Source organism: Elephas maximus, chromosome 9 (genome assembly GCF_024166365.1).
Source record: "Elephas maximus indicus isolate mEleMax1 chromosome 9, mEleMax1 primary haplotype, whole genome shotgun sequence".
NCBI classification, from domain to species: Eukaryota; Metazoa; Chordata; class Mammalia; order Proboscidea; family Elephantidae; genus Elephas; species Elephas maximus.
In genome coordinates, this window is record NC_064827.1 from 74,990,508 (window position 1) to 75,016,354 (window position 25,847).

Genomic DNA, 25,847 nt, shown 5'->3' on the forward strand with positions numbered 1-25,847 from the left:
TTACTTATCCAAAATCATACGGCTAATAAGCAGAACTTGGACTGTAACCCCAGTTTTCTGACTCCACAGTTCACTCATTCATTCATTCATCCATCCATTTAAATATTTATTAAGTGCCTCTTAGAAAGTATTGTCCGGTTTGTACCATAGCTGTGAAGATCAAATAAAAGGACAAGAAAATATTTACAAAATGCAAAGCCTATACAAATGTTAGCTATTTTCAAAGTGTCACCATTAGATTCCCTATTGTAAAGATACTAGCCCTTCTTACATTTTCAGGAGGCCAAATACGCTGTGAAAATAGAAAACATGCATGAAATTTTGTTGGAACATATTGAAGTATGCATAGTTAGGAGGAGAAGCAGGCTAAGATGGAGCGGGATAGACATGGGGATAGATCATGGGACATCTCACTTGTCCTGCTAAAAAACCTGACTTCAGCCTGTGGTGTTAGAGGACCACAGAAGGGTGTAAGAAGGGCAGTGTTGCAGCCTCAGCTCTGTTTTTAAAAGATTGCTGGGATGACAGTGTTAAGTATGGAAGTGAAGGAAAGCATAAAGGCCTGTTAGGAGGCTATCTTAATCAAGTAGGAAGAAGAAGGCACATGGCTGAGCTAAGCATGCAAAGCACTTAACTTTATACTAATTTTAATCTGCAACATTTTGTTGTCTCTCATCTCTAAAGACCTTGGGGAAATTGAAGCAGGCCAATAGGCCCTTAAAAAGAACAAGCTTTAAACAACCTATACAAATGCATTACGGACAACTGAAAAACCGAAACAGAATCATCCCTGGGACTTTGTTTCCACACAGAGATGTACCATATAATTACTATTCTTATTATTCTACAGGGAGCCTACTTAAAAGTCATTAGTTCATTGTTTCTTTTTAATCTGAATGATTCTCAATAATTAAAGTTTTTATCAGTTACAGAATTCTCTATAGTGAGATAGAAGAACTGACTTCAGATGCATTACGCTTTAAGCAAAAACTAACACTCATTAACAAGATTACCTGTTGTGATTAAATAAATAAAAACTGTTTGCAAAGTCTGTAAATGAGTACAACAGCATAAAAGTAAAACTTATCGCTTAGCACAGACCTTATTTTCCTAACTCATCAAGCAAGCCCATGTAGAAGACAGGGCATTCCCTCATTTTTCATGGCTTCCCATTTCCCCCCTTGTGGCGTAGTGGTTAAGTGCTATGGCTGCTTACCAAAAGGTCAGCAGTTTGAATCCACCCGGCGCTCCTTGGAAACTCTATGGGGCAGTCCTACTCTGTCCTATAGGGTCGCTATGAGTCGGAATCGACGGCAATGGGCTTAGGCCCATTTCCCCACTGTGTTGCCTAATAAACATCTACACTTCACTTTCTGCTGCTTTTGCTTACTCAATTTTATCTGCTAGTGATGCCTAAGCATACTGAACAAAACAGCAGCATATGAAAGAAAGTCTATGTTCTCTGCTACACAGTGCTCACACAGTGTAGTTTCTAATAGTGCATCAGGTCATAAAAGTTGCTATTTGCATGGAAATCATATTAATTATATTTATAAAAAACTTTTAATGAAATAGCTAGTAAAGGCTGCAACTACGAAGAGTATCTTATTGATACTATTAGAAAAGAAAAGAAGAGTTTCATCTGGCCTTAAACTGCAAAGTTCATGCCTAATTTGACCGGTAAGAGTCAGACCACAGAGTCTTTATTAAACTTGGAAGGGATCTTAAAGGTAATCCAGTCCAATGCTTATCATCCCCTCCACCCCCTACTTCAAGGGTCAAAATCCCATGTAAAATCCAGACAAATGCTTATGTAGCCTATTCTGCCATCTCGATTTATTTAAGAAAAATTCACCTTCAAACATCCAAGTTTCAATTCGGCAGTTAATTTCAGTCTGCAGTTAAAAGGCACTAGCTGTCAGTCAGATCTCTCACCCAGTTCCCTCCTGAAAAGAAAAACTGACAGATCACAGGAGCTTTCTTTTGTAAACCAATTCTGGAACTTTCATGCTTCTTATTTGTTAGGTTAAAGGTTAAATTGCTGACCTGTGCCCTCCTGCTTAGCGGCCTTTCCCTTTTTCTGTAAAGCTTTATTTTGGGGCTGTATTTACATGGATTAGTCCCTTTTCACGCTAAGAAGGAATCTGTTCACAGCCAAAGCCTTGGTTCTGGTTGTACAAAAAGCAGCCACAATTATTCACCACCAGACAATGACCATATTGTGGATTTACAAAAAACCCACCCCAGCCATGGAAAGATCTGTTCTTGCGGCACAAAACAATAGAAGAAAAATCTTATCAAGCATTCAGGAGAAAGCAAACAAAGCAAGCCCACTGTGAACTTGATGAAGATGTCAAGCTCCTTTAAAATATATATATATAAATCAACAAAGAGGGGTTTTCTTGTAAAGTCTTGGGAGTGAGACTTTTTCTACTTTGAGTTTCCCTTTCTGGTTAAACACAGTCAGTAGCAGCAAGACATTGACAGCCAAGACCAGCAAATGCTGCCATTTTCTAAGCACACTTTCAGACACTTTTTTAAATGCACAATGCAAAGAGGCTTTCCTTTCCAAACATGCCCAGTGCAAATGCCAGGCAAATCATTTTCAAGCTAGCACCATACTACACAGGCTCTTTCAAATAAAGGCAAAATTCTTGTCCCAATTTCTAAGGAGCATTGGCTACCTCTCCAAGCACTAACTAATTCCTACAAAAATAGGCCATTGGATTTCATTAAACCATAGTTCCAACAGATTTCTTCAACGGACACCCATGAAGCATTATACACACCCTGTTTCTTTGGGGTGGGTTTGAATGATGGTCCCCAGTCACAGAAACAAACATTCACTGGGAATGCTTTATGTGTGTAAGGTGAGGACTTCACAGCTGCTACAAAAGCTAACTCCAGCCTCAAGTCCAGGACACAGCTGTCTAACAAGACGTGAACGAGAACAAATACAAGGAATTTCTCCCACCAACAAGTCTTTAGGTAGATAGTTTCTATTCTCTTTAGGCTAACATGACCTAAATCAGTAGAATGTCCCACAAGCAAAATCAGAAACTAAAACTAGATCAGTGACAGAAGCAACCTAAGAATCCCTAAAAGGTAACTAATTGTTTTTAAGTGATGGCACTTTAATTCACTACTGAGTAAAATATAACAATACAACTTTTTTTTTTTTTTTTTAATCTCAGAAAACGGTTCATTTTAAGGCTTCTTACAGATTTGGGACTTAGAAAACCACTACCCTCTTTAACATAATTTATCTTTGGCACAGCCTTTCTCAGCCCTCTCCCTGCTCTTCTACTTGCCCACCCCCCTAAAAAAAGGGTGGCAATATCAAAGATTTGGTTGCAAAAGTCTACAAAATTGAAAGTAGTATTAATTTGTCTTATTTTAAAAGAGGCTAAACTTAATATGCATAATAACAGTGAATCGGTTAATCAAACTGTAAGACTCTTACGCAGCCATCAAAAATTGTTGAGAGTGTATATGATAAACACTAATTAAGGTCATGCTTTTTTCTCATTTAAACTACACACCGATTGGGGTTACATCCAATGGAAATATTCAGGACTTAAATGTTGTGATTATGACGGTGAACTTATTCTATTTTTTAAACTTTCTGTCATGTTCTGTCTTTTTTATAGCATTCTGACTGTAGTAACGAGTGTTGTGAAAATGAGATAATTCTGGCCAATGGGCCCACTGAGAGGCCTGTGACAACGACAAAAACATCTACACGCACAGTCAGCGCACAGTGCCCCAGAAGTTTGCTTACTTTAAATTATGAAATTTAGGATCCCGAGAAAATCAGGATGGCACTACAAGGACCAGAACACAACGTAGGAAGTACTTAAACTCCTCACCAACTTCTAGGAGGAAGGAGATTAGGGCACAAGCTACACTCAGGGTCGATTCAAATGTAAATGCTCTGCTTCCTCTCAAACAATGATAAACTCCCTCAGAGTTAATAGTTTCTCCCTGAGAGATTCATCTCTCTTTTCAACTTAGAGGTACGTTTTGGAGAAAAGCAAAAAACACACGGTGGGGCTTAGAGTAAAACCTTTTAAATTCTTTGTCATAAAAGCTGCAGAGTAAACTACATTTCCTTTACTAATCCTTCCAGCACTTGTTAAACTCCAGTGCGCTGACAACTTTGCCACTGCAATCACATTTTGGTTTCTAACAAGTTAAAAAAAAAACTTCGGTTCTACTAAATTGTATTACCATCTTCCTTGAACACCAAGTGAGAATTTATGCTGCTTTTGCGAACTGTTGAAAGAGTCACTCCCTAGGGAGAAATAACTTTTGGCACATTGCGTTGCAAAGCTGAAGTTACAAAAAAAAAAAAAGCCAGCGAAAATATCTGTTTCACCACACATACATTCTCTCTCTCTCTCTCATGCACGCGTGCGCACACCCGCACACACCCCAATACATAAACATGCTATCTGCTCTATACAAAGCTGAGTATGGGAGTAGGAACTGTCTTGGAACTCTCTGACTTTAAGCTCATATTAAGCACACGAGTTTAAAAACAAAAAAAAAAAGGTCTTTTTCCATTTCATTGGAAATACATTAACAAAACTCCATATTGCTTCACCCAAAAACACAGAATAGCTTTGTTAAGCATTTCAAAGACTCAATAGTCCACCAAAAAAAAAATAGTCCTCCAAGCTATGAAAAATAATATAGCTGTTATTTTGTGTCAGGAGGCTGAAAAGAGTAGAAAACAACAATTTGATGTGACAGGAGAAGAAAGGAAACTAACTAGGCACTGTTACTTATTTTATAGTTAGTATTTTATTTAACCCTCACAGCAACTCTAAGACATAAGCATTACCAAACACATATCTGCAGATGAGATATTTCAACAAAAAAGATGAATAACTTCACTAAGGTTAGATAGCTAGTAAGTTGCACGGCCATGATTCGGACCCAAGTCCAAAGCCCTTTCCACCGCACACACTGCTTCTGCTAGAGCAGAGGTGGGGAAACAGCTTTTAGTGAGACAAATTCCCATGATGCCAGACCACCAGGCAGTTTCCCAGGGGCGGCAGAAAAAGCCTAAAATGCAAAAAGTATGAGCTGCCGCCGAGGTCTGGGGTAAATGCCTCATTGTACTCTGGAAAGTCTGATAGACACTTACTAAATGGAGAGGAAAAGGCAGTCCTCTCCTAGTGAAACCAATGTGAGCACGCCTTCCTTTTAAACTTTTCATCCTGAGCACATCTGCTCCTGGGAAAGGCAAAATAACACCTTCCAGAAAAACTGCTGGAGAGAAAACTCCAACAGAATTCCTACCTCTAACATCAATGCCCTCCCCCTAGTTCTACCCATGGATTTCCATTAAAACAAAGAATATAGCAAATCGAGCGGCTATTCAACCTACTGGAAATGGAATATTTATCCACAACAAACTTGCAGAGAATAATCAAAATACCAAGGTTCTCTGCATTAAATTGGAGTTCTGTCAACTTGTTCATTCATCCAGCAAACATGTTCTGAGTGCCTACTATGTACCAGTCACTGTTCTTAGTGCTGAGGGCACATCAGGGAATCAAGTAAACAAAGATCTCTGCCCTCTGACATTCTTAGACTGAGAGCGATCACACAGGGTCCCTCAAAGCTGATCGGAATCCGAATGAAGTCATGTCTTTGACAGCTAGAGAAAGAGAGCTAGACAGACAAACTATTTCTTCATGGCTCTGCACATCCTTCTGCCTAGAATGTCCTCACCCATCCCCAGTACATACTATACAGCTGACTTATAATGAACATTACTGAATGGATGAAGTGTGATATACCAAAATCTTTCAAAACACGAACAGGAAAATGTTGCAGCGGTCAGCTTTAAATCTCAACTAAAACTGGCTCTAGACCTGAACTTTTATCCTGCAGCAGGCCCAGAGAAATCCAAATAAGATATGAGTCAACTCAATCTTCATTCAGCAAACACAAGAGAAATGAGGTTGGCTTGTTCCAGGGTCCATTCCAGGATTAAAACTTTTAAAAGGACTACATTGGAGGGCTGTTGGAAGCAAGAAAGAAACCTGGTCAAGCCCTCCCAAAGGCCCTGGGCTTAGAACTGCCTTAGGACTGGTTCCAACGCCCTGAGAGCAAGTCGCAGAATGAGAGGTCACAATAGAACAGGTAACATTTCCCCAATCCAGGCTTCCAATGATCCTCAATTTCTAGTTAAAGGATCAAAACAAACAAATTCAACTCAGTTTTCTTTAATAATCATTCTGACTGAGAGTGATGTGTGCTATGTCCTGTGCCTAATGCTTTAATTTTTTTTTCTCATTTAATCCTCACAAAACAGTCTAAGGTATTACCATCATCCCCATTTTAGTTTAGGGAACTAAGACAAGGAGAGAGTAAGCAATTCGCCCAAAATCACACGGATATGTAAACCATAAGTGGTAGAGCCAGAATATGAACTCAGATGACCTGACTCTAGACAGCAAGCTCTTAACCAGATTTTGCTAAGTACATTGTTGGGGTTTTTGGCGGGGGGAGCTGGGGGTGGCATTAGGGGAAGGAAGTTCTATTAACCAAAGTATTTAGTAGGAAGAAGGAATAAATGATAAGTTTTGCTCAGCTGGATTTTCTGTCAGTGAGGGCCATGAAGAAAATATTTTTTGTTTCAGTCTTTGTTGAAAATCTTTCCCAAATACTTTTGTCAGGTTTCCTTTCATAGTAAGTACAACTGAACAAACTAGTGGAACTTTCCTTTGATGTTCCAGAAGCCAGTTCCATCATTCTGAGTATCAGTGATCGTTACATAGCACTGTTACGAACAGAAAACCGGGCCAAGTATACACTAACCGTGGAGTATACTCTGGAAGTGGGCTGTTTTAAGAAATCTCTGAGACTGACTTATTTTCTTGGCATCTGACTCTTCTAAGTAGACAGTTTAAACAAAAATTCAGGTAACTGAGGATAGATCACTGGGTTTTTGTTAAAGTTTAACTGTGACACATAACTGAAGGGAAAAAAATTAGGCTGATGATTTGAAATCATTCATGTGTTTAAAGTGTGTTTTTCTAGGAACAAATCAGAATTGATCCTACATCTTCTGGGAAAAAATTGATCATCTCAGATAAGTTATCTTTTCTTCCAGAATATTTCCTGTTTTCATCTTACCATTATTCTAGAATTTGAACTCTTTTAAAATTGAATTCAAATTAATTCTATCAGAAAAAAAAAAAAATCAGAAGGGAGATTTAATCTCATAACAACATCACAACTGCAGGGAGTTTTGTTATTTGTTTTTGGGTTGGAGTTTGAGGTTTTGTTTGTTTTTTAATTCAAGGATAATGTTAAAATTAAGTCCCCCCAAGAAAATGCCTAATTTGTACAGTTATAGCGTCAGGCACCTTAACACATATTATCTCTAATTTACAAAACAACCTACCAAATAGACATTAGTCCCATTTAAACAAAACTACAATTCAGTTTAAATAACCTTCCCAAGGTCAAACAATTAGTAAGTGACAGAAGAAATTTGAACCTAAGTTTCTCTGATTTCAAAGCCTACAGATTACTATTACATTTTTTTATTACAGATTATCCATAAAGATACTTAATGACATTTTTATAATCTAGACAGCAATTTATCAGCATCTGTTTTCTCCTCAAATAAGGCTTCGTGACAGCAGAAAGTTCTAATTCTAAAGAACACATTAAAGATAAGAAAATTGTCTTTTTAGAGCAAATTATTATAGGTTCCTGCCGAGCAAAGCAAGCTCATAGTGTGATATCTTCAGTAAAGCTTTCAGTAATGAAAGCCTTTGAGCAGACTGTGTTACAATGCAACATGAAGAAGGAAATGCAAAATGTGTTGTGAAACAATACCAAAATAAGCTCAAAAGCGAAAATACAATATCCTAAAGGTTTGAAAAGAGTCTTCTAAACATTTAAAACATGAGGTCTAGTTCCTGTTTTATAGAACTCACACTCCAATTTCCAGAATCTAGCACAGTTGAGCCTAAAGTGAGTGCTCAAAGAATAGGTGACTAATTAAAGAACTCTTGCTAAAACTTAGACGTACAATAATAAGACCTCAGACTCCTAGGGAAATCGGGCTTACATGGCAGTTTTCGAAAAAGCTAAAGATTAACTTTTTAAGTACAGAAACTTTATCTTAATCATTTTGGTTGTAAATCATCCCAAACTAGATTATATACCTCACTGCTTATTTGAAAAGAATACTCTGAAAATAACATTTTCTTCATGGGTGCAATAAACAGCTGTTTCAGCGTGCATTCATTTTCCTTTCTTCTGGTAACAGCAACCAGATTTTCCTCTGATGAACTACCGTTCCCCAGTCTTGGGCTACAAGATACAGGTAGCACTGAAGAGCCTACATATGCACTCCCTTTCCCTGCAATCAACATCTCAGTCACCCACCAGAGTCCCAGTGACTGGCTCATAGACAGACACAAGACCCAAACAGGACCTATTACAATCAGCACTAGGACTATGGCTCAAAATGTTGCAAAAGAAACTCTGTTCCCATCAGGGTCGTGAAATTCATAGACTATAAGCTTGGATTTGTTAGCAGACATCTTTGCTATCATGTAGGGAGCACTCACCTAGAAATGATCCCAACACAGAAGACAGACAGCCAAGAGATAAAAATAGTGCAAATCTATCTGAAAATGTGAGTAGAACACCTAGATCCTCCAAAGCTTAAAGCCAGTTTTCCCACTGGACTTCTCAGTAGAGCCAATAAATTCCTTTTTTTGCTCAAGCCCGAGTTAGTGGGGTTTCTGCCACTTGCAACAAAAAGAATAATGACTAACACCATGACTTAATGCCATCAACATGATCAGTAACTGCTGGGCAATATAATACAGGGAACTCCTCAGAGTGTACCTAAGCACGTAGGACATAAACTAAAGGCTTTTCCATGAATAAAGGACATTAGGTATTAATGCTTGCATTCTGAGAAATCTACTTTGGCTAGTTAATTTTACTTACTTTCTATTTTTCAGCTGTATTAGATTGCTAACAGTTGTGGATAGCAGAGTTCTACAGAAATATGAACTCTTACCTTAAACCAAAATAATGTAAGATACTAATTAAAAATAACGAGTTTCCATTTATTAAGACCCTTACACATCCCATGCACTATACAACCCTATTTAATCCTTTCAATCTCATGAATTAAGTTAATATCAGTGCCCCCATTTTACAGTTGAGAAAATGCAGCTTTAAGATTGGCATTTTGGGGAAATTAAAAAAAAAAAAAAAAACAATAACAAACTCACTGCTCTCACTTATTTTATAGTTCAGTTGATCAATGCATGCCTGGTCCACCTAGAGGGCCAAAGGCCTGGCACTGTGAACTAGAGATACATAAACAAAAATCACACTCTCATGAACAAACCAAAAATTGTGAGATTCTCTGTATCACGATTTGCACCCAGATGGCTGCTGGATTACACACTTCAGGAACAGGAAGAAATCTGGAATCGGCTTCAAATAACTAAGAAGCATTAATTAAGAAAATACATGGCTCACCTTCTACTACTTCCTCAGAACAGCAAACTCATTCTATATAACCAATTTAGAGTATCAGCATAGTATAATAAAAAGCACAAACTAAAAGCAAGGATAGACAATTCACGTTAATACGCAAAATGTGATCTCAGTGAAGGAATGCAATCTGGGAAGAACACACAGGGGGACTTCAAAGGTACAAAATGTTCTACATCTTAAGTTGAGTGGTGAATATGTGCATTTTCACTTATTCTTAAAACTGTACCTATACATACATATCACATGATTTGCATGATAGTTTTCAAAATTTCCTTTAAAGCGCATAGTCAGACCAGAGTTCAAATCACAACTTGGTCCCTCGGACAAGTCAGTTCCTATCTCTAAGCTTCAATCATTCAAATACGTATTGAGGGCCTACTGTTTGCAGGAACTGTTCTAGCTGCTGCAAAATGTAGGTACAAGCAAGACATAATATCTGTCCTCATGGAGCCCTATATAATACCTCTTTATTAGGTGGTAGGCAAAAGCTTTATTACAATGAATTCTCACTAGGCTTGCCTCTAGTTTAAAAAAATAACTTTTATTTTATGAAATTTTGAAAAAAAGATACCATTACCTGTTGCCGTTGAGTCAATTCTGACTCATAGCAACCCTATAGGACAGGTAGAACTACCCCATAGGGTTTCCAAGGAGCAGTTGGTGGATTTGAACTGCCGACCTTTAGATTAGTGGCCAAGCTCTTAACCACTGTACCACCAGGTACATTATAAAGACACAAGGTACATTAAAATTCTCAAAGCTACACTGACTTTTTAAAATCCATACAATGGGACGAGATTCTATGCCTCTAACTCAAAGTAAATGTTTTCTAACTGGCATGTCAAGTACTTAAAATCAGGAAAAATGACAAAGATTTGAAAATAATCCATGTCTTTGGTTTTTGGGTGTTTTTTACACTACTCCACGGAAACCCTGGTGACGTAGTGGTTAAGTGCTACAGCTGCTAACCAAAAAGTCGGCAGTTCAAATCCACCAGGCACTCCTTGGAAACTCTATGGGGCAGTTCTGCCCTGCCCTATAGGGTCGCTATGAGTGGGAATCGACTCGCTGGCACTGGGTTTGGTTTTGGTTATGGTTTTGGTACACTACTCCACTACTGAGAATCAGCGTCCATACTTTCAATATTCCCTAAAATGGATCCACTTTCACTGGATAATTCAAGAGAAGAAAAATAAAGAAAAGCTAAAATAATACTGTTGTGTCAACTCATGAAAAACCTACAAGTAACACTTGTGTAGTTCAGGAATCAAAAACATTCTCCCCTAATTTTCTAAATTACTGCATGTACAGGTAATGTTAGCCAGATATTTTTTGGAAGATGCCACAGAAATGAAGTTAAATCCTGGTTCTGCAACATAGTGGCTGTCCAACCTTGGGCAAGTAAATTAACCTCTCTAAACCTAAGTTTCCTCAAAAATAAGATACACTTTAGAGGGTTATTATGAGATTTAAAACCAAAACAAACCCACTGCAGTCGAGTTGACTCCAACTCATAGTGACCCTATAGGGCAGAATAGAATTGTCCTGTAGGGTTTGCAAGGAGTGGCTGATGGATTCGAACTGCGAACCTTTTCTGGTTAGCAGCCGAGTTCTTAACCACTGTACCACCAGGCCGCCTTATGAGATTTAACATAGTACAAATTAAGAAGCTGGGACATAACTAGGACTCAATAAAAGTTATCTACTTTATTACCATTCTTCAAGCTTACAGTGATTTATTATCCTTATTATTATTAAGAAGGAAGAAGATAAGTTTAGTTAGTATCGCTCAAAAATATTTTAATCTGGAATAAAACTTGACTTTCAAAAGGACTCTTCCCCCACACTACCTCTAAAGAGTGAACAGTTGTCGCTGCTTTAAGTTGTTTTTTTAAATATCTAATAATGTTGAGCATCCACGGTGACCACAGATTCAGGCAAAGTTCCTAGACCACAGTTACAGGCCTGGAAAATGAAAGCTAAAGTTTAGGATAACAAATCTGGCTCCTGATACCTTAAATCAGCAAAGACTCAATTTTCTTCACAATTCTGCTAATACAGAAATATGGACAGATATTTAGGAGGGATTTTAAGCAAGGATTTTTTTTTTTTTTTTAAGTTACTGCCTAACACCCAGGTAGCTGGAAAAGTCAACCAGCCAAAGCGCCATCTCAGAGAGTTCCCTCAACATTTTCTCAACTTGACTATCCCTTCTTTTTAAAAAGAGGCTACCGGGCTAAAGCATTAAAAACACCAGGAGGGGCACTGACACAAGGCAGAAGCTGGTCTGCCGAGCAGCCCAGAAGAACCTGATGTTGCCACTCTCGGGTGCTAAGCGTCTGCCCAAGAACAGTGCCCACAGCAGGTTCAGAGATGCCAGCTGTAACAAGACGCTTGTGTTTGAAATACATTCCAGAGTTTCAGCATGGCCAACACCATCTGATCACAGGACCTCACAAGCTGATCTCTCTTGCAAGAGCACCCTCTTCAGAGACCATCAGAAAGACAGATTAAATTCAGCTTTGTGAGCTCTCATAACGTTAGATGACAGTCTTTTTTCTGGGATCTTTCTATATATAATACATAAATTAGAGTACACTAAGTATGATGTGGCAAAAAAGAACACATAAAATTAAAGAACAAAATCTATTCAAAATTATCCAACTCCTTTCTAAGCATTAAAATTGTACACATAAATGACAAGCATTATACTCGAAGATATTCACTGGCATTCTTTATAAAAGAAGAATCCTGAAAAAATCTAGCAATATAAGTAATTATGGCACATGAATATAATATAATAATTCACAAAAATTAAAATGATTTTTTAAAAGGTCATATTAATAATTTGAAGAAACGCTTAATGTTTAATTCGGGGGGGCAAGGAAAACATACACATATAGCAGGAGTTCAGGAAAAAACTTTATATATTTTATTTACACATACACACACAAAGGAATATACCATTGATAGTGGTTACTACAGAGTGAAGATTTTTCTTGATAATTTATTTTAAAATTTTTAATTTTATACATATCCAAGAACTGCTTTTAAAAGCAGGGGGGAAAAGCTACTAAAAATTTAAAGATGAAAAGAAAAACAAAACACCAGGACAATCTGTCAATATGCATATGAATAACCTGAAAAAAAATTTAGTAACTTTTAAAAAAAAAATAAATTTACAGTGAGACTAGACCACAATATAAGAAAAAATGTACGAATGAAACCCCCACAGAAGTTTATAGAACAAAATGTATACTAAATCCTTCAATTAAAGACCCGTAAAGTAGTTTCGGTGCTTTTTAACCCACCTTCCCACAGCAGGGAATTAATCCCCCTAGGGGGATGCAAACAAACTTCAAAGAGAAGATTATGCCCAGACATTAGTACTGTACAGGGTAAGATTTATACCTAAGTTTGCTCAGATACTTTGGCACAGATCAGAGATGCAGATCCAAGGAACGAAGACTAATCTTAAGGCAGATTCTTTGCAATCATCTAAAATGGTAAAAATAACGTCTTAAATAACATCAGGAAAAGGCAATATAATAAGTTTTATTAAAAATAAATAAGGAGGTTGAAGAAGCAGACAAAAGGCACATAAAGATTAAATACTAAGAAATAGCTTCTTCATTGGTAATAGCAACCAGAAAACCTAACAAATTCCCAAAGGAAGTCACTCACACCATCAGTTTAGTTTATGTGCCCAAATTTTATTTGTACAATCTTTGGAAGATGTTCTATTCAGTGCTATAGGTCTTGATACAAAGTCTAAGCAGAACTGACAGAACACATGTCCCTTCCATGGCTGTCACTAGCAGAAGGCTCTTTACAGCACAGAATTTATAAGGGATAGTTTACAATATACATCTTCACTAGTACAGAAATTAAAAGAAATAGCTGTCTTCAAAGTATTTCTTACTGGTCTACATACCTATTCGTCTCTCACACTTGCCATCTTTTTATTCTTTGGTAAACTTTTAGGTATGATTTGAAGTACCTAATCATTTTATAAAATACTTTTTAAAGAGAGGAGTAGTGAAGCTTGCAAATGCAATTTTATTTTGTTCCCAATTTTTTTAAATCTTAGAATTGAATTTAGGATTTAACTTTCCAAGATGTTAATCATCTAAGAGAAAATTAACAACCATGGTAGATTAATGACCTAACTGTGAAAGGCAAAACTATAAATCTCGTAGAGGAAAATATCTTCATGTCTCTAGGATAGGAAAATATTGATGAACTGCACTATAATAAAATCAACAAGTTTTGATCATCAAAGATACTATAATGAAGTTTTGATCATCAAAGATATTACCAAGAAAGTGAAAGACAAACCACTGAGTGGAAGAAGATATTTACCACATATATAACCGGAGAATTAATATCCAGGATATGTAATGAATTCCTTATAAATCAATGAGAAAAACATAGCAAACTCAATGGAAAAAAAAAATAAGCAAAAGTGTTATAAAGGAAGATATCCAAAAGGCCAGTAAGCATATGAAAAAGTGCCCGAATTTCATTAGTCATCAAAAATTGCAAATTAAAACAACTAGGCAATACTATTACCCAAACAGCAAAAATCAATATACCACACTAATGGATGAAGTTGTAGAGCAATAAGGGCTACCAAGCACTCCTGGTGGGACTACAGATTGGCATAATCAACTCTGAAAAACAGTTCAGCATAATTCAGTAGTCACATATAAGACTTCATGTATAAGAAAAATCATAGCAACATTACTTGTAATAGCCAGAAACTGCAAACCGCATCAAATGTTATTAATGGCAGAATGGATACGTAAATTGTGATATAATCCTGTAATGTATTACAGAGCAATGAAAATGAATGTACAACAGTTACAACATAGTGGGGAAAAAAAAAACCAAAATCATTGCCACTGAGTTGATTCCGATTCATAGCGACTCTATAGGACACAGTAGAACTGCCTCAAGAGGGTTTCCAGGGAGCAGCTGGTGGATTCAAACTGCCAACCTTCTGGTTAGCAGCCAAGCTCTTAAACGCTGCGCCACCAGGGCTCCCAACACCATAGAGGGCCCTTAAAAGTACTACCCTGAACAAAAAAAGCAATAAAACTATACACAGAATAATGTTATTTCTATAAAGTTCAGAAAGATGCAAAACTAAATTACATTTTTAAGAACACATGTATGGTAAAACTATAAAGGGAAGGGGACACCTCTCAGGTGCTGGCCAAACCCATCTCTAGCATTTTTTAAAATTGTGGTCTAATACACATAACATAAAATTTACCATTTTATGGAATACTGTGCTTCAATAAAGAACAATGATGAATCCGTGAAACATTTTATACCATGGAGGAATCTGGAAGGCGTTATGCTGAGTGAAATTAGTCAGGTGCAAAAGGACAAATATTGTATAAGACCACTATTATAATAACTGGAGAAACAGTTTAAACAGAGAAGAAAATATTCTTTGATGGTTACGAGAGGGGGAAGGGAGGGAGGATGGGAGAGGGATATTCGCTAATTAGATAAAAAAAAAATTAGTAGGTAAGAATTATTTTAGGTGAAGGGAAAGATAACACAATACAGGCGAGGTCAGTACAACTGGACTAAGCTAAAAGCAAAGATGTTTCCTGAATAAACTGAATGCTTCAAAGGCCGGCACAGCAGGGGCAGGGTTTGGGGACCATGGTTTCAGGGGGCATCTAAGTCAATTGGCATAATAAAATCTATTAAGAAAACATTCTGCATCCCACTTTGGAGAGCGGCTTCTGGGGTCTTAAATGCTAGCAAGCGGCAAGCTAAGATGCATCAATTGGTCTCAACCCACCTGGAGCAAAGAAGAATGAAGAACACCAAAGACACAAGGTAATTATGAGCCCAAGAGACAGAAAGGACCACATAAACCAGAGACTACATCAGCCTGAGACCAGAAGAACTAGATGGTGCCTGGCTACAACCGATGACTGCCCTGACAGGGAACACAACAGAGAACCCCTGAGGGAGTAGTTGAGCAGTGGGATGCAGACCCCAAATTCTCATAAAAAGACTAGACTTAATGGTCTGACTGGGACTGGAAGGACCCCAGAGGTCATGGTCCCCAGACCTTCTGTTAGCCTAAGACAGGAAACATTCCCAAGGCCAACTCTTCAGACAGGGATTGGACTGGACTATGGGATAGAAAATGATACTGGTGAAGAGTGAGCTTCTTTGATCAAGTAGACACATGAGATTATGTTGGCATCTCCTGTCTGGAGGGGACATGAGAGGGCAGAGGGGGTCAGAAGCTGGCCGAATGGACACGAAAACAGACAATGGAGGGAAGGAGTGTGCTGTCGCATCGGGGGAGAGCAATTAGAAGTATATAGCAAGGTGTGTATAAATTTTCATGAGAGACTGACTCAATTTGTAAACTTTCACTTATAGCACACAAAAAAATTTTTTTTTTTTAATTTACCATTTTAAAGTATAGAATTCAGTAGCATTTAGCATATTTACGATGTTGTGCAATCATCACCACTATCTAGTTCCAAATCATGTTCATCACCCCAAAAGCTCAGGGCCACTGGGGCAAGGAATTTTGAGATCCTGAATATTCGAAGCCTGGCCTAGGACAAAAGGTTTCAGGCTCTAGGTAGGCATGCGCTGTAGGCCCCAAAGACTCTCTGCCCCATAGAAAGGGGACAATGGGCAGAAAAGGGCCAAAGCAAAGCCCTCTAAAGCACAGGGCTGTTGCAGAGGTCCCTCTTGCCGGCACCAATATTCCCTTAAACCTGGACACTATATATCTTAACAGGGGTATTGACTTTACAACTATTTGCTGAGTTTTACAGACATCATGTGCCTGCTGATATGATGCACTAAGGAGCACACAGTATCACTTTCAAAATACTGCTGCCAAAAGCATAGTACCTGAAACTAATCATGAGGATATAATCAGACAATTCCAAATCCAGGAACTTTCTACAAAACAACACACCTAAATTCTACAAAAACTGGTCATGATAGGCAAAGACTACAAAACTATTCCAGACTGAAAGACACTGAAGAAACATAAAAACAAAATGCAATGCATGATCCTGGATTGGGCTCTGGATCAGAGGGGAAAAAATGCTATAAAGGATATTATTTGGGACAATTAATTAAATTTAAATATGAGCAACTAACATAAAATTTTTAATTCTCTTATTTTGATAATTATACTATGGTTATGTAAGACAATCCTTATTCTTAGGAGATAAACCCTGAAGTATTTAAGGGTAAAAGGCTGTAATGTCTGCAACTTAATCTTAAATGATTCAGCAAAAATAATATGTATACATGTAGCCCTGGTGGCACAATGGCTAAGAGCTACTGTGAGCTACAGCCGCTAACCAAAAGGTTGGCAGTTCAAATCCACCAACTGCTCCTTGGAAACCCTAAGGAATAGTTCCACTCTGTCCTGTAGGGTTGCTATGAGTTAGAACAGACTCGACGGCAACAGGTTTTTTGTTTTGTTTTGTTTTGCAGAGCGCTAAAGCAAATGTAGCAAAACGGTAACAACCAGTAAATCTAGGGAAAGGGTATATGCACTGAATTATTCTTATAATATATCTCTTAGAATATTTTCAAAATAAAAGTTAAAAAAAGTAAACTAACAGGGTAAAGACTTTCATTTTGTTCATTCTTCTGCCTCATTCGTACCTTTCAAACTTTGTTCATATTCAAAAAACAGCCCATTTAACTTTGGAGAAAAAAAATTCTAGGGCATTGGAAGGGAAAAATCTTAGTAACTGTAGAAATTATCCTTACATTTGTCCTTAAATTCACCTGTCAAATCACAGCCATCATCAAATGGTTACTTTGTAAAACAGGTCCATAGAGGTACTGCTACATGTACACAACTCCTTTCCAGACCCAATGAATGGTCTCTACACACAGTAAGAGACATAACTTAATATACAGACAAAAGGTCAGCAGTCTGAATCCACCAGGAGCTCCCTGGAAACCCTATGGGATAGTTCTACTCTGTCCTATAGGGTCACTATGAGTCAGAATCAACTCAACAGCAACAGGTTTAACGCTCAATAACACAAGCAGGTTTTTGTGAGTGTGGATCAAGAGTTGCTCCCTTACATACACTTTGGCAAAATGCACCACTCTGTTAGGCACCAAGAAAAAGAACCCTGGGTCACAAGGTTAATTTTCTCATTAACCAAGAAGGATTTTATTAGGTCAAGAAGTGAGACGGCCAATCTGCATACAACACCCTACCCTCATCTAAGGCCCTGTTGCCCAGGGATACATGTCCAAACCAGTCCAAAAGCTAAAGCCCAAGGAGGTGTTTCCTCCAGCTAACTTCCAACCTTCTCTTACCAGAGGTCACAAAAATTACTAAATTAATTCTATTTCAAACATCTCTTTCTGGTTTAGTGGCCGAGAATTCCCTATATATCATTTTGTATCCTATAACCTAATTCTAAGCCTTCGTCATTAGCAAGGTGACAATATTTCATACTAACTACTTGACTTCCAGGTAGACCCAATGGTCACAATGAAAAAAACCATACTTCAAGCCTATAATGGCAGCAGTTTTTAATTCAAATTGTTCATTGTGCTTTTATTCTCCATTCTTCCTAGGATAATGTGGGCATAAATAAAAGGGAAAAGTACTTAAATATACTTAAAGATAAAAAACAGTTTAAAGTAGTCACATATTATCCCCACTGCACGTCTATCTCATATGATAAACAAACACCATGTCATAATCAAACATTCAAGTACCTGAAAGAGTGCCACCTGTCCCAGGATAGGCCACTTCAACATATACTTCAAATGTGGTCTCTGGATTTTGCCTACAAAAGAAACAGAACCACGATTACTGGCAAAGACAGAGGCAGCATGGTATAGACCACGTGAGCTGTGGTATAAGGTGAACCTTGATAAAAATCATTAGCTCCACAATCTAACAGCTGTGGAATTTCAGACACGCTAACTTCTCCAAGCCAGCCTTCCCAATCTATAAAATGAGACCATCTACCCAAAAGAATTATTGTGAAACAAAGAATATATACAAAAACTGCCTAGGCACAATCTCTGGCATGGAATAGGCTAGCCAACACTACGATTTTACAGATGTCCTATTTCAAATTTCCACAGCTGAATCTCCAAAGCCATAGGTGGAATTCTGAGGAAACTCAGATCAGGCAACACCAGCACAAATAGCCCTAGTCTTCTCCACTGTATTCTTGGATAAAACCTTCACTTGACGAAGTTAATTTGCTTATCTAGAGGTTTTAAAGACCAAAGCAAGAGAAGCAGTAGCCAGTCTCACTAGGCTGCTGTTAAGACCGGATGCTGTATAAATATAACATACTATTCCCGCAGAGGAGGCTTCATCTGTATTGACAATGGCAAGTATATGCATGTTCATTATTATATTCTTTTACCCTTTATATGTCATAAATATTTCATAGTAAGTTAAAAAAAATCATAGCACTGACAGAATGTTAACACTGATTAATTCTGGATGATGAGAACATCAGGGTTGTATTATCTTTGCATTTTCTCTTTTTTCTTTAATTCCAAAACTATAATAGACACTATTCCCAGATTAAATAAAATCCATTTAGCAGATGAAGGTGTTACACTTTCAAACGTTTGTGACTAAATTCTATTTTAAGCCTGACAACAAAGTCCAGATAGGAAATGTTCTAAGTTGCCTACTCAGACCTAGGAGTTAATTTAAATTGAAAAACTACCCTTGATTTTGCCCAGTAGATTCTACTTTTCATAGTTAAATTTATCTCATTTATCATATTTCATCTTCACTATAATCCTGTGAAGTAGATAGACCAGGCATTACCCTCACCATACAGGTGAGGAACCTAAGGCAAAGAAAGTCTAAGTGACTTGCCTGTGGTCCCACAGCTAGTCAGAAACACCACCAGGGCCAGAACTCACACCTCTTGGCCCTGTATTTCATTAATTCTAAGGTGGATCTTTTTTTTTTTTTTTTTACATCTCTTATAATTGACAAAAGAGCCCTGGTTGTGTAAGGATTAAGTGCTCAGCTGCAAACCAAAAAGTCTGCGGTTGGAATTCACCAGCCGCTCCACAGGAGAAAGATGTGGCAGTCTGCTTCTGTGAAAATTATAACCTGGGAAACCCTATGGGGCAGTTCTCTCTGTTCAGTAGGGTCACTATGAGTCAGAATCGACTAGACAGCAATGGGTTTGGCTTTTTGTTTTTGTTTTAGCTGCCATGGAGTTGGCCCCCAACTCTGACTACCCCATGTACAACTGAATGATGAAATGCTGCCCCGTGATCAGTTGCAGATCTGACCATTGTGATCCATAGGGTTCTCACTGGATGACTTTTGGAAGTAGGCCGCCAGGCTTTCTTCCTGGTCTGTCTTACTCTGGTAGCTGCCGAAGCCTGTTCAGCATCACAGCAACACGCAAGCCTCCACTGACAGATGGCTGGTGACAGCGTATGAGGCACACTGGACAGGAATCACACCCAGGTCACCACCGCATGGAAGGCGAGCATACCAGTGAACCACCAATGCCCCTTTTCTTTCTTAGTAATGCATAAAATGGTGCATCTTATAGTCTACGATATTTTAGAATCAATGAAATGTGGTAATATTCCCTCTGCTCCCTTCTGAGTAGAAAAAAAAATTGTTTCATGCATTAGTAATCTACATATTTCTCTTGTGAAAGACTGTCATTTCTTCACTAAAGAGAAACTTGGGCTTTTGTTTTAAACAAGTGCCTATAGAGAAAAGTGCTCTAGAATTCAAGGTATTTAAATATATCTTGTCAAATATAATTATTAAAAAAATCGGACACTAAATCAAAGCACCCTCCTTAAAAGAAATAAGGTTTCAACAGGGCCTTTTTTTTTTTTTGCTGTTTTTTCCCTGCACCCACCCACTGCCGTCAAGTCAATTTCAACTCATAAGGGCCCCATAAGGTTTCTGAAGCTGTAAATCTCTAGAGAAGCAGACTGCCACATCTTTCTCCCTCAAAGCAACTGATAGTTTTGAACCCCCCACCTTTTGGCTAGTAGTCAATTGCTTCAACCACTGTGCCATCAGGGCTCTTTTTTTTCCCTGCAAGAGGGTACAAAGACCTACAACATCAGCATCCTTTGGCCAGAAAACATTTGTGAAAAAATACATTTAAATGGCAGAAAATACCATATGGAAACATCCGTTTCATTCAAATGATCTCAAAGTAAATGGTTTGATGAAAGAAAGAAATGTTCTACAGTCATCCTGTGCTATGGGTTGGAATCGACTTGAGGGCAATGGGTATAATCTCAGAAGCATTTAGAAGATTCCCTCTAAAACCTAAAAATATCTTTCTTAAGCCCATTTTGCAACTGGCTGGATTTCACCTCAGAATTTTATTCCTCTGGATTAAATGAATAGTTTTCAAAATGTATTCCATAGGACCTGAGGACTTTCACGGAGGTTCTTCAGAGCTTCCACATATTTTTTATTCACATTTCCTCTTTTTAATGTATTTTTACCCATTTTAAAAAGTGAAATTAAAAACATGAACATGCAAAGATGTTACATACCAAATTTAAAACACTGGAGCACCAACACATGAACTTGTCCTAAGTTAAGGTTTTTTGTAGAGACCGGCTACTCCTAAGTGGTAGCAGGTCTGTCCCAACATGGTCTACCTTTTCTTCACTGCTTCTCCTTCTTTTGCTCTTTAACACACTTTAACCCAGCTTCTGAACCTACCATACCACTCAAACAGCTTGTCGAAATCACCCATGACGTGCACATTGCTGAAACTTCACTAAAACGATCATTTCTCAATGCTCATTTTAACCCCTCAGCAGCATTTGCTGTGGATTGATTTGCTCTCCTTCTTGAAATACTCTTCTTCACTTGCCTTCCAGAATCACTCTTCCAGGTTTTCCTCCTACCTTACTGGATGCTATTTGGCTAGTTCCTTCTCACTGCAAGCTCTCCTACCTTCAAATTTGTGGTCTTGAGCCTCTATCTACACCCATTACTTAGATGATCTCATTCAGTCTTGCGGCTTTAATTTCCATGCAAATGCTGCCAAGTCCCAAATTGATATCGCCAACCTGACTGCTTCCCTGACTCCAGATTCCTTTTTCTAACTGCCTACCCAACAACCCCACTAAGATTCTAAGAGGCTTTTCAGACTTAACATACCTCAAGCCTTCATCTCCTGAAATCTACCAGTTATTCAGGCCAAGTCACCCTTGACTCCTCTTTATATTTTATATGCCACAATCACCCAATCAGCAAATTCTGTAGACTCTACCATCAAAATATGTTCAGAATTTCAACGCTTCTCATCACTCCCTAGCACTACCATCCTTGACAGATCACCATCATCTCGCCTCAATTACTACAATACCCTGCTTCTTCCTTTGCTCCCTTCTATGGTCAGATCTCAACTTCCAAAAAACCAAAACAAACCCGTTGCCCTCGAGTTGATTCTGACTCATAGCAACCCTATAAGACAGAGTAGAACTGCCCCACAGGGTTTCCAAGAAGCACCTGGTAGATTCGAACTGCTGACCTTTTGGTTAGCAAACGAACTCTTAACCACCACACCACCAGGGTTTCTGATCTCAATTTAGTGGCCAGTAATTCTTTTATTTTAAAGGTCAGGCTACATCAGTACTGTGTTCAAAACCTCCCCAAAGCTTCCCATATCACTCAAGGGCAAAGTCAAAGTCCTTAAAAGGGTCCTATGTGATCTGGCCTCTGCCTACCTCTCCAACTTCATTTATGCCTCTCTCCCCTCGCCCACTACACTCCAGCCACACTGGCCTTCTTTCCATTCTTCAAACACACCAAACTCATTCCCTTGTTATAGCCCTTTGTATTAGCTGCCTCTCTGCTTGGAATGAGCTTCCCATAGCTAGCTCTTCCAGTCATTTAAAACTCAGTTGACACCTGACCGCCTCAAAAAGGTCTTCCCTAGCTACCACACACTCTCTCACATCACCCAATTTTTAAGTCTCTGCATCATTCCTATCACAGTCCTGTTTATTATATGTCTCCCTCCTCTAAATGTAAGTTGCATGAGAGCAAAGATCTTGCCTATCATGTTCACTACTGTTTCCCCAGTACCTGAACAATAGTGTTCAATAAATATTGGCGAAGGAATAAAGGCACTATTGCTAGCCTTCCTGCAGTCTAAAAGACTTCAATAAATGATTGTTGAGATCACCCAGTTTTGTGGTTCTCAAATTTTACCAGGTATCAGAATCACCTGTAGGCTAGTTAAAAGATTACCGGGCCCCGCTCCCAGAGTTTTAGACCTAAGAATCAGCATATCTAACAAGTACCCAGGAGTCCCTGGGTGGTGCAAATTGTTAAGAACAAGACCACTAGCCAAAAGATTGGTGGTTCAAGCCCACCTAGAGGCACCTTGGAAAACAGGCTCAGCTTCCAAAAGGTCACAGCCTTGAAAACCCTATGAAGCAGTTCTGCTCTGCACATGTGGGGCTGCCATGAGTTGGAATAGACTCAAAGGCAACTAATAACAAGTACCCAGGTATTATTGCCGCTGACCATACTTTGAGAACCATTGTTCTAGTTCTTGTTTTAAGTAATTTAATACATGCAACCTAGAATAAACCTAAGGAATATCTTAATTATCTATCATTTCAATAGAGGTCTTACAATAAAAGATAAATTTCAAAGAAAAAAAAAGTAGTTGTAGAAACAATGAAGTGTACTCCTCCTATTCCTATCTATAGTTACTGTCCCATTCTACTGAGTAATAATAAAGCCATTTAAGTTTCTTAGTTCAAATGGCTGGCAGACTTCTATCACATAGAGCCAAAGATTATGGCAGTCTCTCAAAAAAGAAAAAAAAAAAGCTGACTAAAACACTAAGAACAAATTGGTCTAAAATTATAAGTTATAGCATGTGTATCCATGATCATTTACATGTTGCCTTACGGAGGAAGTGGTGACTAATGTTGTTAGAAGTTATATAACATACCAACAAATATACATAAGTTATTTTAAAGGCCAGTGAAGCCAACACAGATGGAAGCATTTTCTATTTCTCTGCAAGTCAGAAATAAATTTATTAGAAGTGTCTCCACTATATGCAAATGGCAAAGTGACCCTTTCTTAATATTTTTAGTAAGCCTGTGAACAATTAACACTACAACAATTTCAGAGGATTCCTGGGACTACCTTGAGTCTACTTATTCCTCCATTACTCTTCAAGATGCTCAATAGTTTTAACTGCTTGGCTAAAGGAACTAAAAATTCTATTTCTGTCCTATTAACACTCACTGCTAATCTGAAACACATAATGATGCTGAGAATACCACGTTCAGAGCCAAATTTCCAATATGGACCCAAGTTTTCCCAGAACATCTCATGATATATCTTAACGTATTACCATGGAAATGTCCTGGTTCTGCCATGATAACTGTTGCTACTGTGTCAATTCCGACTTATGGCGACCCCATGTGTATATCACAGTAGAACCGTGCTCCATGAGGTTCTCAGTGGCTAATTTTTCACAAGTAGCTCACCAAGGCTTTCTTCCAAAACACCTCTGGGTGGACTCGAACTCTCAACCTTTCAGTTAGCAGCTAGGCATGTCAAATGTTTGCACCACCCAGGGACTCCATGATATCCCATTATTAATTATCTTATATTCCATACCCTCTGTGATCTGAAACCCTATCCGCCTGCCAAGCATCTTTGTCTTTGCCATTCCCCACCCCCTACAGTCCTGTACCCTAAACCCTAAGATCCAGCCATACAGAACTACTTGCAGATCTCTGAACAAACCATGTTCCAATTCTCTAATAATAATATCATCACAGTACCAATACCACCGCTTACTCTTTCCCATGTGCCAGGCACAATCCTAAGCACTTGACATGCATTTTCTCAGGTAATCTTCAATAACCCTACGAGATAAGTGATGTTACCTCCAATTTAGAGATGAGGACACTGAAGCTCAGAGGTTAAAATAGCCAAAAGAAAAAGTGAGCAAGTAGCAGAGAACACGGAGCTAACACCAAAGACACTAACCCCTTTACTATTCTACATTATTCAGGGGCTCTGCTTCAAGAACAGTCTTTCCAGCCTTTTTTTACTTGGCAAATTCACTCTTCAAGCCTCAGCTCAGGCATTCCCTCCTCTCTTGAAAGCTTTCTCCAACCCCTCCAGTTGGGTTAGGTGCCCCTCCTCTGTGCTCTCAGGGCACTCTGCACTTCCCATTCTCATGGCTTTCACTTACAACACTAAACCCTGGTACAATTATCTGGGAAGCTTTTAAAAATCCTGATGCCCAGGCCATACCTTGGACCAATTATATCAGAATCTCCAGGCATCGGTATTTTTTAAAGCTCCCCAAGTTACTCCAATGTGCAGCGAAGATTGAGAACCACTGGTATATCACTAATTAAGTATCAGTCTTCCCCAGTAGACTGGCAGCTCCTTGAGGGCACCAACTCTGTCTTTTCCTAACCCTAGTCAAACACCTGTCACAATACACATTTGATGAATGAGTTTTCCCTCAACATCTGACATATAGTTTCCAGCTCCCAATAATCCTGCTTCTCTTTCTCTGACAAGAAGTAATTTACTGAATACACACTGCTCACACCTGACTGTTACTCTCTAAAGATGTTTTTCTTTGGAGTCAAAGGTAACAATAAGTCACACCTGCTGACAAGAGCCTCAGCTCTTAAATATAGAAAAATGACAGGTACAAACAGCTAAAAAGCGTCTGAAAGGGAGGTCTGCTCCATTCTCGCTTCTGGGAGAATGAAGGCTGAGAGTAAGCCAAGAGAGCATTTCTATTCAATACCACTCTTCTGAACACAATTCCCAGTGTTTCACTGGAAGGGCCATGCCCAGTGCTCAGAGCCTTGTTCTCAAAATGATTAAGTACACTCAGCTTGAAGTCATAAAACAGACAAAGGGTTTGATAATTTTCAGGCACAGGAAAGCTTAATAGTTTTTGTTTTTTTTTTTAAAAGCATCCTGCTATTGATCACTCTGCTGGATCATCAGCTTTCAGTTAAGATCTACTTTTCTTAATTACAACATATTATGAGGTTAGCAGGAAAAACGTAACACTAACTCTTCACAAAATGAAATCTGCGCTGCATATGGTAGCCAAGACATAGCGCTGGGCCCGTATCCTTTCAGTGTTATTTAGAGCTACAGACCTGAAACAAACCCAGTATTGGGTCCCCTTCCTCCTCTCACAGACTTCAAAACTTCAAACAAGCTAGTATCCACCAAGTAAAATATTCTCTCCAGACTAATGATTTGACTT

At 38.5% G+C, this 25,847-nt stretch overlaps 1 protein-coding gene across 21 annotated transcripts in view; it reads right to left on the minus strand.

Moving 5' to 3' along the window:
• DENND1A (DENN domain containing 1A) overlaps window positions 1-25,847 on the minus strand; it is a 568,035-nt gene that overhangs the window by 511,491 nt on the left and 30,697 nt on the right. For all 21 annotated transcript variants that reach the window (XR_007518642.1, XM_049895674.1, XM_049895683.1 and 18 more), the window contains one exon: window positions 18,307-18,377. Coding sequence is in view for 20 of the 21 variants with exons in the window: in XM_049895674.1 (XP_049751631.1) it covers window positions 18,307-18,377 (71 nt within the window). In the remaining variant the exon portion in view is untranslated. The remainder of the gene's footprint in view (window positions 1-18,306; window positions 18,378-25,847) is intronic.